Source organism: Mesocricetus auratus, unplaced genomic scaffold (assembly GCF_017639785.1).
Source record: "Mesocricetus auratus isolate SY011 unplaced genomic scaffold, BCM_Maur_2.0 Super-Scaffold_2245, whole genome shotgun sequence".
NCBI lineage: Eukaryota > Metazoa > Chordata > Mammalia > Rodentia > Cricetidae > Mesocricetus > Mesocricetus auratus.
In genome coordinates this window covers 23751641-23765831 of record NW_024429180.1, presented here as the reverse complement: position 1 = coordinate 23765831, position 14191 = coordinate 23751641, and the positions used below count along the sequence as shown (strand labels likewise).

At 40.0% G+C, this 14191-nt stretch overlaps 1 protein-coding gene across 3 annotated transcripts in view; it reads left to right on the top strand.

Annotated features, from left to right (window-relative positions):
- Window positions 1–14191, top strand: part of Pibf1 (progesterone immunomodulatory binding factor 1) — a 158530-nt gene that overhangs the window by 114950 nt on the left and 29389 nt on the right. For 2 of the 3 annotated variants that reach the window (XM_040753039.1, XM_040753140.1), the window contains 2 exons: window positions 4114–4244; window positions 11508–11592. In XM_040753039.1, coding sequence (XP_040608973.1) covers window positions 4114–4244; window positions 11508–11592 — 216 coding nt within the window. The remainder of the gene's footprint in view (window positions 1–4113; window positions 4245–11507; window positions 11593–14191) is intronic. The other variant, XM_040753078.1, reaches the window with a different exon arrangement.

Sequence of the window (14191 nt, the reverse complement as noted above, 5' to 3'; positions counted from 1 at the left end):
CAGTAAGTCTAATTATCTCTTCCATGCTGGCATTCACATATTTTAACATTTTTTTCTGTTGTGATTTTCTCCTTCATTCCAACATTTTGAGATTTGAGGTAGACATTCCTGGTATCACTGGCCTATAATCCAACACTTGAGAAGTAGGGGCAGGAACATGGAAAATTCAAGGCTACCCTGGGCTACAAATATAGAATGTGTCAGAAAAAAACAAAAAAAAATTTTTGGTTTTTTGAGACAGGGTTTCTCTATATTGTTTTGGAGGCTGTCCTGGAACTCTCTCTGTGACCAGGCTGGCCTCGAACTCAAAGAGATCCGCCTGCCTCTGCCTCCCGAGTGTTGGGATTAAAGGCATATGCCACCAACGCCCAGCTATGTCTCAGAAATTTTAAAAAAAAAAAACTCAAGACCAGAAGCATGACTGATAATCAATTAGCAGACACTTGCTTTTAATTATTAAAGTCCTGGAAAACTTGCAGAAGCATTGGTGAGCAGCTGCTATTCTCAGGTCCACTTGTCTCATCACTACAAGCCTGGCTACAAGGTTTGTCCCCTGAGACTCAAGTCCTGCCTACAGTCCAGCAACCAACAGATCCTAACTATGTCTTCAGCTTCATGGAGATGAAATAATAAACATACGAAATGGGACTGACTTTAACTAGGGGTGGGGGGGCACACGACATGCTCAATTCAGTGTATAAGATGGTTTACCCACAAAAATAGTTGGTTGAAGTATAGCCTAAAGCGAGTTGTAGGTTATGGTAGCTTATTCGTTCTTCAGGTCTGGCTGCTTCTCAGAATCAGAGCCCTGTTGGATTTTGATTTAGTTTGATCAGGAGACACTCCATGTATTTTGTGACATTTTCCCAAGCAATTGACAACACAAGATTTTTGCCTTCTGTTGAACAAGTAGACGTTTCATATGCAAAGATGTGCCAGTGGTTCAGTGTAGACTTACATACATATATCACATTTAAGTCTACTCTACTAGAACACGTAAGGCCTGACCATAAAAGGCCCCTTTTCCTCCTGGAAAAAAGTTCCTGTGAAAAAGAGACTCCATAAAAAGGAAATTCTACGTTTAAGGAGAATATACTCAGACCAATCGAGATGGCTCACGCCTTTAATCCAAACACTTGGGAGGCGGAAGCAGGTGGATCTCTGTAAGTTCAAGGCCAGCCTGGTCTACATAGTGAGTTCCAGGATAGGAAGAACTATGTAAGGAGACCCTGTGTCAAAATAAACACACACACACACACACACACTAAAATATGGTCACATTTATAATTTGTAAAGATATAATTTTTTATTTTAATCCCAGGGTAATTTGAATTTGTTTCTGAATATAAAATATAATTATATTTTAAACATATACTACTTTCCTCTGAATCATATGTACAAGTGTTTGAAACAAAGGAGGAATAACAATCCTATAAACTGTTGTGTCATGGGTTTAATCCTGAGTCATGTGTTGTCTGGTGCCTGAGTCACTAGTTACTAACGCCTTCCTATAAGGAAAAGCTTGCTAACAATAGGCAGTGAGTGATTGTGAAACTTGTTGAGTACTTAATTGATTTAACTAGGAAAAGGCTTTAAAGTAGTATTGGGGAATTTGGTTTGTCGAGACAGAGTTTCTCTGTGTAACTTTGAAGCCAGGATTTTTTTTTTCAGTCAGAGGAATTAAATTCTGTTGAATTACCTTTTTCACAAATAAAAAAAAATCACCACTTTTTATTAATAGCTGTATTCTTATCCCCCAAGGAGTGAAAAAAGAATGGGGTGGAGAGGGTAGGGGTTGTACTTCAATGGGAGTGGACGAATCTGCCACTACAACATAGTATAGACAAGTATATATGAGGCCCTAGAGAATTGGGGAGGGAGCAAAAATGGGAGACAAAATACTACACACATTTATAAAGAAATGTATCCTTAAAACAGTAATGCTGTAGTTTTTATGAGTGTTGGGGAAGCCCCAGCATGTAAATGTGATGCCTTGGAAGTAAGGCTTGTGACTCATTTTGCTGATGTAAAATCAAATACATGTAGTTGCTGTTGTGAACAACAAAGTGAACTAATGTGTGTAGGATGGCTGCTACTTTTTCTGCAATTAGAGTTGGTAAGTTTTAGACTGTTCATTCTTGACCAAAGTTTACTACTGTAGTTGTAAATGCTCCTCCTTCCCTCCCCCTGTGCCTGTCCACCTCACAGGCACAGATAGAAACACACTGCACTTTGAAACACAAAGCCACTTGGCAGTTGAGTTTATTCAGCCAGGGTCAGTTGTATGAAAACAAAGTCAAGGCAATTGTTTGATATAATTGACTAAGGAAACTGGTTATACGGGTTAGTAGAACTTCATTCGGCTGCATAGTTGAATGTTTCTAAAGTAATTTAGTAGGGTAGGATTCCAGTGACATCACAGTGGATTTTAAAGAATGAATATCAGAACAAAAGAAAAGCACACCAAAACCCTACCTACAGTGGGGGAAAGTTGCCCTTCCAAGAAGTTTTCTTCAGTGTTCACGCATTTTCTGTTACTCTGCGCCTGTGTCTCTGCCCGGATTTGTTCATTCTTTACACCTTGGACATTTAACAACTGTATCCCCATCTCACTGCTCCCTCCCCCCTTGGTGTCAGAGAAGCTGGTCACTTCCTGTTTGTTTGGGTTTTCAGTGTTTTTGTGTATGGCATGGGTGTGCATATGAACAAACATGGCACAGCACAGATGGGGAGGTCACAGAACAAATTTGGAGTTCTCTTTCTACCTTCATGTGTAGTCACAATATTGCTCCCAAGTCACAAACCTTCTCTGCTAGGGTCTTTACTGACTGATCCCACTTAACTGCTAACTTTTTCTGGTTGGTTGGTTGGTTGGTTTTTCCAGGGCAGGGTCTCTGTAGTTCTGCCTGTCCTGGAACTCAAAGAGATCCACCGGCCTCTGCCTCCCAAGTGTTGAGATTAAAGGAGTAGGACGGACACTATGCCCAGCTTCTCTTACTGTTTTCATAAAATGAATGGAATGCACCCCTCAAAAAGGTTGAAATACTAAATTGCATGTAGAACTTAAAATAGTGTGTAGATTTTAAAATAGACTTAAGAAAATATAAGCAGTGTTGTGGTATATGATTGTAATCCCCCACTGAAGGCGCTGAAGCAAAACCATGACTGTCTTGAAAAACAGATACTCCAGCCACTTCTTTGAATTTGGAACATAGCATAGTAGTCTGAGTATCTGGTTGACATATATGTGTCCCTGGCTTCAGTCCCCAGCACTGAAATAAAAGATGAGCATAGGGGTTCTAAAACATTAATTGAATTGTTTAAATGGGCAGGGCATGGTGGGTAGTTCATGCTTTTAGTTCCAGCACTCAGAAGATAAAGGCAGGCTGATCTCCGAGTTTGGGGCCAACCTGGCCTGTAAAAGCAAGTTCCAGGAGAGCCATACCTACCAGAGAAACCTTGTCTTGGGGGGGAAAAAAAGGTTTAAATGGTAACTTTTTATGGGTTTGGATTTTTGGCTTTGGGTATTTTTGGTTTGGGGCTTTTTTTGATATTTTAACCATAATTTTAAATTATATAAAATGATTCAGGTATAAGAGTTGTGTTTTTAAAAACTAAAGGGGATATGAAAAAATAAAAGTTATTGAATGAGTTATATATTTTTAGAAAAAAAGTCTAAGTGAAAGATTGTTTCATCTAATGAATTTTCATTAAAAGGAAATATATATGCATATATACATATATATGAATGTATATATGTATGTCATGTTGCTCAAATGAACAAATAGAAGATGTGGGTGACCAGTCTTCCAAATTGATTGATCCTTATTGTTTACAATTATTTTTACTATTTTTTATAATGACTGTATTGATTAGTCATTTTCTAAACCTCCAGATGTATACAGATCTATTTAACAATTCAGAAAAGTTCATGTGCAAAAGAGTTTAGTGTACTCTGCATGTGGTGTGTAGCTCAGTGCAGGCATGAGGTCCTGAGTTCAAGCTCCCGTGCTAGAAAAGTCATGTCAAGAGAATAATGTGCTGTAACATTAAAGCATTTGGGGTGGTGTCAGTTTAAGTTTTCTCAGTTTAATGTCATATGTGTTTCTTTAGCTTGACAGAGCCAATTCACTGTTAAACCAGACTCAGCAACCCTACAGATACCTCATAGAGTCTGTGCGGCAAAGGGATTCCAAGATTGATTCACTGATGAAGTGTACAGCTCAGCTTGAGAAAGACATCAGGTAAGCTATCTACACTTCTTTTATTTGGATAATAAAGACATTGCTAATGCGCTGCTGTAGATTAATTTGGGTTGTCCATTTTGAATAGCGTCATCATGAGCATAGTCTTAAGTGATGTAAAGATTCAAACTTAAAGGAGCTGTGGGTGATGGCTCACTGGGTGAAGTGCCTACTGTGTGTGCTAGTGTGAGCACCTGAGTTTAATCTCCAGGACCCACATAAAGCCAGAGCCAGCAGTACATCTGTAGTCCCGGGGCTTGTAAAGCAAGACGGTGAGATGGAGACAGAAGGGTCCCCTGAAGCTAACGGACCAGCTGTCCAGCTGCCATGGCAGAGGCAGCCAAAACAGCAGAAGTGTCTTAAACGAGGTGGAAGCAGTGACCCTCTCGACACTCCATGCACTGGCACGCTGTCACGTTAGGTATTCATATCTCACCATTACCAAAGGTCTTAGTGTGCTCTCTAGCAAAACTCCGTCCATACGAAGGGCACAAGAGCCACTTTATTCTCGTCCTTCTAGATTTCTTACTGAGCTGTAGGCCAGGAAGGAAGGACTGTAAGCTCATGCCATTTGTAGTCAGGATGACTTTTTAAACAGGTCAAGTTTATACGTTTACTTAGGTTTATGTTGACTTTTCCAAGAAAATTCTGGGCTAATCTGCCTCTGATCCTTTACATGAAGTAACCCAAGAATTACCTCAGTGTCAGTAAATAAATTCCAATGCCTTTATTTAAAACTGGATCTATGTTAGAAAAACACCTTTATGCGAAAGATTTGTTTCATTTATTCGTCACACTTTCTTTTCTTTTCTTTTTTTTTTTTTTTTTTTTTTTTTTTGCAACAGGGTTTCTCTGTAGCTCTGGCTGACCTGGAATTGTTCTGTAAACCAGTCTGCCCTCGAACTCAGAGATCTGCTTGCCTCTGCCTCCCAAGTGCTAGGATTAAAGGCCTGCCACCACCACACCCAAGATCTGTCATTCACATTTGTTAACCTACTCATTTATGAGGCTAAAGTTTTAGGGTTTTGGGGTGTGTGTGTGTGTGTGTGTGTGTGTGTGTGTGTCTGTCTGTCTGTCTGTCTGTCTGTCTGTGTGTATGTGTGTGTGTATGTGTGTGTGTGTGTGTAATGCCAGGCAGCAAGCAGCCTTACCTGCTGAATCTTTCTGCCCTCTTGCTGGTTTCCATTTTTAGTTTTTTAAACAGAAAAAAAAATGGGGGTGCTACACATGGAGGATAAGGTTTTTACTCACGAGTAATTGGTTATGTAGCTTAGTTACTAAATTTAAGATTGATGTAAAATTTTAATTTTCTAAATAATCATTAAACCACCATAAATATGAAACAAGAGAAAATTAGAAGCAGTTTCCTAAGATGTACAACAGAAAATTGAGCTGTCATACTTAATTCTGAAGTGTGTGTTCTTTCAATACAAATCTTCATCTCTTGTCAGTCCAACCACACCAAAATAATTGTCCCAGAGCTTTACTCTTGCTTAATCTTGTGTGTTATGATAAAGTAAAGTCAGCTATGCACAGTAAACGTCACAATAAATAAGTTTATTTCTAAAATTACCATAAAGTTTGAGAGATTTCTTACGTAATTACTAACAAATTGATTCAATTAATTGGTTTCACTATAAGTACATGCTGCAACAGAAATTATGCATTTCATCATCTACTACATATGTAGTTAATTTTAGGGAAACCAAGGAAAAAATTTCAGATGGGACTTTTTCTTGTTATATATTTTTATAGTTGAAATTTTTATAGTACTATCATTTTATTTTTTATAAACTTGAAGAAAGGACATAATATAAAAACCTGGAGGAAATACCTTTTACATTTGCCTTGAAATAGTTCTTAAATACGTATTAAAGTGGCTTTTGGGAACCTGTTCCTCATGCCGGATTACATCACCCAGCCTTGATGCAGGGGGCAGAGCTGGGTCCTGCCTCAGCTTCATGTGCCCTGCTTTGCTCAAGCCCATGAGGAGCCTGCCCTCTCTGAATGCAGATGGAGGAGGTGTGGGAGGAGCCTGCCCTCTCTGAATGCAGATGGAGGAGGTGTGGGAGGAGCCTGCCCTCTCTGAATGCAGATGGAGGAGGTGTGGGAGGAGCCTGCCCTCTCTGAAGGCAGATGGAGGAGGTGTGGGAGGAGCCTGCCCTCTCTGAATGCAGATGGAGGAGGTGTGGGAGGAGCCTGCCCTCTCTGAATGCAGATGGAGGAGGTGTGGGAGGAGGTGTGGGTGGGGGTGGGGAGGGGAAGGGAACAAGAGCCAGAAAGGAGAGGAAGAAGAGGATACTGTAGTTGGTATGTAAAATAAATGAATTAAATAAAAAATTAAAGTGGCTAGAATATTTAACATGGAAAAATATTAGGTAGCAGTTAGAGAAGATTCTATAAATAAAATTCATTCCTTGGAAAAGTGAGCAGCATGTCCTCTAAGTACGTATGGTTTGGCAGTAGAACCAAAATGTGATTCCATATCTCCTACTTGGGCATTCTGTAGTCTTAGTCATTAGGTTATACTGCCTCCTATGTTCTGCCCTAGATGAGGAGTAACTTCTCTAGAGAAAGTATAACAAAGAGAAGTGTAAGAGAGCTGAACAGCTATTAAATGTAAGGCTTTGAGCTAATGAATATTGAAACTGGGTGACAGATATATAGGATTATATTTTTTCTCATTTAAAATACTCCATAATAAATGAAGTAATGACCTTGTTGTTTTAAAAAAATAAAAAGTCTTAAGGGCACACTGGACAGGCTGGAGAGAGGACTTGGTAGCTGAGAATAAGTGTTACAGAGAACACAAGCGAATTTAGTTCCCAGCACCCAAGCGGGGTAGCTCCCAACTGCCCTACTCCAATTCTAGGGGATCCTACATTCTTCTAGTCTCTGCAGGTACCCGCACTCACATGTTCACGTACCCCACACAGACCACACTTACACACAGAATTAAAAAATAGTAAAAGTAAGCTCTCTTTTTAAAAAGTTGAGGGAGATTGAATGCTGACTCTATAAGTAGGCTACATGAGTTATAATCCAGCCCAGGGCTTCCATTCAAATTGGGCCAAATTAGTAAAGCTTGCTATTATTTTGTCAAATGTTCTGTAACAAAATTTCCAAATCTGCACTATCCAGTATAATAGCCACTTCCCACATGTTACTCAGGAGCAAATTTCCTAGTTCTGTTATATAAAGGGAAGTTTCTGTCCCACCAGTCCTGCAGCCATTTAGTCCCAAATAAACACACATGGGCTTATATTAATTATAAACTGTTTGGCCGCTGGCTCAGGCTTCTTACTGGCTAGCTCTCTCTTGATTATTAACCCATTTCTGTTAATCTATGTATCTCCATGTAGTCTTAGCTTACCAGAGAATACCCAGGCATCCTAACTTCACAGTAGCTACATAGAGTCTCCCTGGCTCTGCCTACTATCTTTCCCTATCCCTGTTTGGATTTCCTACCTGGCCAAATCCTGCCTGTCCATTGTCTGAAACAGCTTTATTCATCAACTAATAAGAGAAATACATATACTCACAGCATGCAGAAGGACATTCTCCATCACTGTTTAAATTAATTTTCATTTCAATTGTCACATGGGCTAATGGTATTGAACTACACAGCCAGCCTCTTTATCTGTGAGAGTGGTAACTAATTCACATGGATATCTGAGAATTAAGTTACAAATTAATATGTATAACATAATATCTCCACATCATAAGCAATTGCCATTATTGGTATTCATCTAACCCTTGACAAATCTGGGTGTTGATAATCTTGAAAATGAGAAATAATATTTCTCAGGATGTTGAATTTGGATAAAAAGTAATAATGATAGCAACAGTAATCATAAGTCAATGTGGAATTAGCTATCAGAGTATATATTTGAAGCAGGGTCTCACTGTAGCCCTGGCTGTCTTTGAACCTTAAACCAAGTTTACTTGAGCTCATACATCCACCTGCCTTTGCTTGCTGATTCTGGGATTGAAGGTGTGTGCACCATCATGCTTGGTTTATCAAAGTTGTGTTACTGTGTTTCAGAAGCTCATCATCTATTTTAATAGATTCTGAGCTACTATTTGATGGATGTGATGTCATGCTTCCAGGTGAAGCAACTGTCTACTGTGAAAAATCAAAGTAATGTAATTGTGCATTAGAAATACTGCCATAAGTTCTGCCTCTGTACATGTATGAATTATAAGGTATGGTGATTGCATTAAAAAGCCAGTTACAGGGCTAGAGAGATGGCTCTGTGCAAACACGGAGACTTGAGTTTAGATCCCAGCACACATGTAAAAACAACTGAAAAAGCTAGGTGTGGCCACACACACCCGTAATACAGAAAGAGGGTCACTGGGGCTTGCAGGCTGACCGACTGCTCCAAATTGGGTAAAAGACCATCCCAAGGGAATAGGCAGAACAATGGAAGAGGAAACCTTATGTCTTCCTGTGGCTTCCACATAGGCATGTATACTGTCCCCTAGAACACACATGCACCCCCACACATAACAAATTAACAAGTTTAAGTTTATGCTCATTCTCAGCTATGTAGGAATTAATTCGAGGCCAACCTGGGATGGATACATGAGACCTTACCTAAACAACAAAAGAACTGCGGAAAGATACTACTTTCCTTTAAAGTTAAACAATGCCATTGTACTTCCGTTAACCCTTATTGAATCATGCATTCTACTGCTGTGCCACACGGTCAGACCTACCTATACAGTGTTCTTAGTAACCAGAAAGATTAGAATAAATGTGTACTGAAATGAAATCAGCAGAAGCTGTTGGAAAGCTCACAGTAAGATGTTGCTAGTAACTGCTTTGAATTCCCTGTCATTAAAGTAGTAATCTAGTCTAAAAGTAGTACGTTAACTCTCCACCACGCCACAGGAGACAGTCAGTCTGGAAAATCAGTGTGATCTCTACTTTGGATCTGAGGGGAGCATGAAAAGAGAATGATTAGCATAAGTTTTCTTTCCCTGCTACTGGTTCTCAGTTTATTCTTAACTAGTAGTTAGAAAAGAAAAGACTACATTTTCAGCTTCTCTTACATGGCGAAGCCAGAGTATATCGATCCAGGAAGTTAAGGTACACTATATCAGGAATATGTTTTCCTATAGCAGGTGAAGTAGAGCCATAAACATGAATTTCTAAGTAATAATTAACAGTGAATTGAACAATTATGGGTGTAATATAACATTCAAGATAGATGTGCTCAGGGGAAGTTTGTTCTCCTGGTTTATGAGTCACACATGGAAGGTTTATTTTTTTTTTTAAAGTAAGATTGTGTTGTTCTGAACTATGTCTTATGAAGCCAGAATTTCTACTGAGAAAGCACATACTATCAGAGCAGTGAATTTAATGATCATCATGTGGAGTTTTAGAAATGCCCATGTTAAAGGTAGTGTCCATTGTGACTTAGCTATGTTATAGCAAAGACTAAGACGTATCTCAGAGCTTCCAGTCAAAGAAATGTGCTCCCAAGCATCCATGTTGTGTGCAAGAAACGGCTATGTTTAAGATGCAACACGGTTGTGCTGTGTTATCCACCCAGCTTGGATTCCATAGTGTGTGGCTGCTTTGCTCTTTAATTGTGGAACACTTGCTTTATTCTTGAAAAGTTAAATACTATATACAAAGCCTTTCTAGAGAATATCCGGTCAGAATCCTTTAATTACTTCAACATTCCATTCCCATTGCACTGTATTTTATTTAATGGACTTGTTGGTGTTTGGCACAGAAAGGGAGAGTGGGGGGAAGTGTACACTGCACATGAGCATGTATCTATGCAGTGTCTGTGTATGTACTTACATATGAATGTAAACACTCCTTGAAAAGACCTAGTTCTGTTCATGGAACTTACTTTCATTTTTGACGAGTGTGTTTCCCCAGATAAAACACAAATAACTTGGAATTTGAGCATTTCAGAAACACCTGATGCATACCATGTCTCGAAGCCTGGTGGAGCCATGGCTCCCTGTCCTGGACGCCATTTTGTTCTTTTCAACTGCTCAGCCTAGTAGGCTCCCTGGCGCCTACCTCTGCATGTCAGTTTGTTTTTCTGCTGAGCTGCTCGCCTTTATTGGCATTTAATTACTGTTTTCCTCTGATGCCTAGTTTTCATCTACGTTAGTAATAGTGTGCAGCACTTATGTAGAGTTTTATGTGTTCAGCGCTTTATGTAATCATTCACTAGGTAATTCCCATATCCCTTTGGCATACATGAGGAGTTTACACTTTTACAGATGTGAAAAGCCAGTTCTGCTTTGCACTGCACAGCTGAGTGAGTGGCACAGGAGGAGGCACTCAGAGCTGCACACCTATCCTCAGGACAGGTGCTCATGGGGAAGCTGACTTCATGGGGAGGAGCTGGGAACTTTGCCTTATAAGCCCTTGGACTTGCCAGTTCCCCCAGAATGCTCATCACGCTTAAGTTCAAAACATCCTCTAGTATTGTTATAATTGGTAGCTTTTTGTTAAAAATAACTTAAGGATGTCTTACAACAAATGCTTCTCATTAACTCCACCCTCACGGAATTTTGTCTCAACATTTGAGGAACTGTGCTGTGTTGACTTATTATTGCTCTTCTCAATCCTTAGAGCTGGTCACATAGATTTTTTTTTACAAATTACATTATATAGCATATTTCATGATTCTTCCCATTAATTTCTGTACATCAAATAGTAAAATTGCAGATAGTGTAAAGCTGTCCACAATTATTTCTTAGAATATTAATATGACCTAACAGTGGACTCAGTCATAAAGCAGAAATTACCAGTGTAGACACAGAAATTTAATACTGAACTAAGAATTTGGAGACAAAATTATTCTGTAAAGTTTACAGGAGACTGATTTATTTAAATTACGTACGTTTACTATGTGACAAATTAAAAATACTGCTGTAAGTCCTAGGGGTAAGTGCTTCAATTTGATGTGTAATATCTTGTGTTTTAATATGTCCATGTATAGATACTTTCTTTCTACCTCCTTTTAACATTTCAGGAGTAAGCAGTCAGGAAAACACTGATGATGTGCCCACAGTAGGCTGGGTAGTCACAGTGTCAAAAACTCCTCGTTCAGTAATTAAGGCACTCGTTTAATTAGCATTACAGTGTCTGCTCTGCTGTGTCCACCAACTACAAATCCCATTTACCTTCACTTCAAACCATCAAGTTTGTGTTTGTTCTTTTTATTTACTGTCTCTTAACTAAACTCATACAACCTGGTCACTTCTTAAAACTTGGGTTTTTAACAGCAATATAAATAAGGAAAAGTCAGCCCTGCTGCAGACGAAGAACCAAATGGCCTTGGATTTGGAGCAGCTTCTAAATCACCGTGAGGTACTTTTCCTAGCTTGTCATAGTTTGTCACCTCTTGAGCATTTTCCAGATCAATGTTTGCCTTAAGATGATTAGACCTGGTGTCCTGTTCCTGTGCTCATCCCTGACTTCTGTTTGTAGCTCACTGTGGTCTATCCATTTTTATAACTTTATTTTTAGAGCTAACTCTAATTTCTGGAATGCCTTTCTTCTATCTCAGTCACTGATTTTCATATTACTTAACCACTACATGCTTTGTTTCTTTCTGCCGTTAGACATTAAGTTTCTTCCGTGTGCCCCCGTCTTACCTATCCCTCATATACAGTATTCCTGCTGAGCTTTAAAGTTGAAGTGCGTTTGGGGTGGGGCGTCTCATAAGCCGGAGGCTGGCCTCTGACCCTCCTACCTTCAGTTCCTAAGTGCTAGGATTATAGGTGTGCACCACCCTGTGCAGATTTGTAAGGTTCTTTATATTTTTTAAATTGTTGTTCATCAAATGCTTTTAGTTCTTTGAAATTTTAATCTTTTCATTTATAAACTTTGCTTATGAAACATTTCATACAGTATATTTTGATCAGTTTCATCCCCTTCCCTCAGATCCTCCCCACATCTCTACCCACAAAGTTTGTGTTCTTTCTCCCTTCCCTGCTACTTCTCTTCCTTCCTTCTACCCATCTTCTCCTTTTAAACCCATCCAATCCAGTTTATGCTAGCTGACTATTTTGTGGTTTAAATCATATTTATTAGAAAATATAAACGGGCAGGTATATGGCTTAGCTGCTAGCCTGCTTGCCTGCGTGTACAAAGGTCTTGGGTTTCATTCCAATACCAAATAAAGCTGAGCACCTGTCATTTCAGCACTGAACCACCGAAACAAGGTCAGAAATTCAAGGTTAGCCATATAGTAAGTTTGAGGTTAGCCTGAGATGCAGGAGACCATATATATGTATGTGGGGGGGGGGTATGAGAGAGAGAGTAAGATTTAACTTTGGGGAAATTAGTCTCTCATTTCTTTTGACAAATACACGTAGTTATTATTACTACCACCATCCATATGTAAAGTAATCTCACCACCCCAAAAACACCCTCATGACCCCTTTAAGGTAAATTCCTTTCTTTTCCTCCCAGTCCTGGGCCTTAGTATCAACTGACCTATTTTCTTTACCTGTGATGCACATACAGTCAAGCAGACACACACATACACATTCATTCAAACAAAATGAAATGATTCTGGAGTCAGTTCTCTTACGGCTATCTTTTACATCATCTTCTGTGATGGGCAGAAGAGTCAGGTAGGGCGACCGTGGCAGTGCTGGCCTTAGGCAGCGCTCTAGACGCTGAGGTGGAGGCCGGCTTAAATAGTGAAACTGACTAAACAAACACAAAGCAAGGGGCGGGCAAGAAGGAAGTCCTGAATCGGTTTTTCCCTTGCTTTTTAGTACAGGCTCATGTACTCCAGATGAGCCTTAAACTCACTATGTAGCCAGACCTTGCTCTGTGATCCCCCTGCCTCCACCTACCAAATGCTAGGATTTCAAGGTATGTCTACCATGCCCAGTTACCAGACTGGGGATGACTTCTGTGTTAGGTGAGCTTTCAGCTGAGCAGTACTGCAAGCCTTGGGACTGCAGTTTAGAGATAACCTGGAGGTAAACAAGTCCATCCGGAACAGATGGCAGAGCTGGGGAAAGGCTCTGTGCAGATCCTCATCCTTTCTTCTGCCTGTCGCTGTCGCCCGTCTCCAGCAGTACAGCCATCACCCACGTCCCAGAACTGTGCCTTCCAGCAACTGTTTCTTCACTGTGGAAGCCCGACATCCTCGGTGTTTGTTTGTCTGTAAATCTGAATATTTAAGAGATCATAACCAAAGGTTCCTGTTCCATCACAAAGCTGTGTAAGACTTTGTGTTCAGAATGGCAAGTCTCATTTAATGCTAAAGGATTATGCTACACTATGAAAATTATATAATTATAAAATTATAGAAGCAGCTGTTCCTACATTTTGTACATCAAACTAAAGCCACGTTATTCATGAGTTCAAATAGTAACTAAAGCCGGGCATTAGTGGCGCACACCTTTAATCCCAGCACTCAGGGAGGCAGAAGCAGGTGGATCTCTGTGAGTTCGAGACCAGACTGGTCTACAAGAGCTAGTTCCAGGACAGCCTCCAAAGCCACAGAGAAACCCTGTCTTGGAGAACAAAAAGTAACTCAGAAGCTGCGAATCAAAGTAACCCATCCTCCCTCCCTTCAGTTGTGTCCTCAGGCATGTTGTCATGGAGACAAAACCTGACGGAAGGCACCCAAGGCTTATTCATACTATTTCAAGGCCCTGGTCATATTGTTTAATGTAAATCATGGTTTTAATCAGCCAAATTCCAAAAAGCTTAAAGTAGTGATTCAGATACAAAACAAATGAGCACTGGGAAGTTCTCAGATCCTGCTCTGAGTTAGGGCTCCACCTCTGCCTTCCAGGCAGACCACTGAGTTCTGGTGCGTGCGGCTGTACATGTCTGTAACTTGAGTTGGATCCACGTCACAAGCTGACAGCTGCTGGTAAGTGAAAAGGCACCAAGTAGCAGTTCCAAATTGTCATTTCTAAAACATACGAAGTTTCCATTT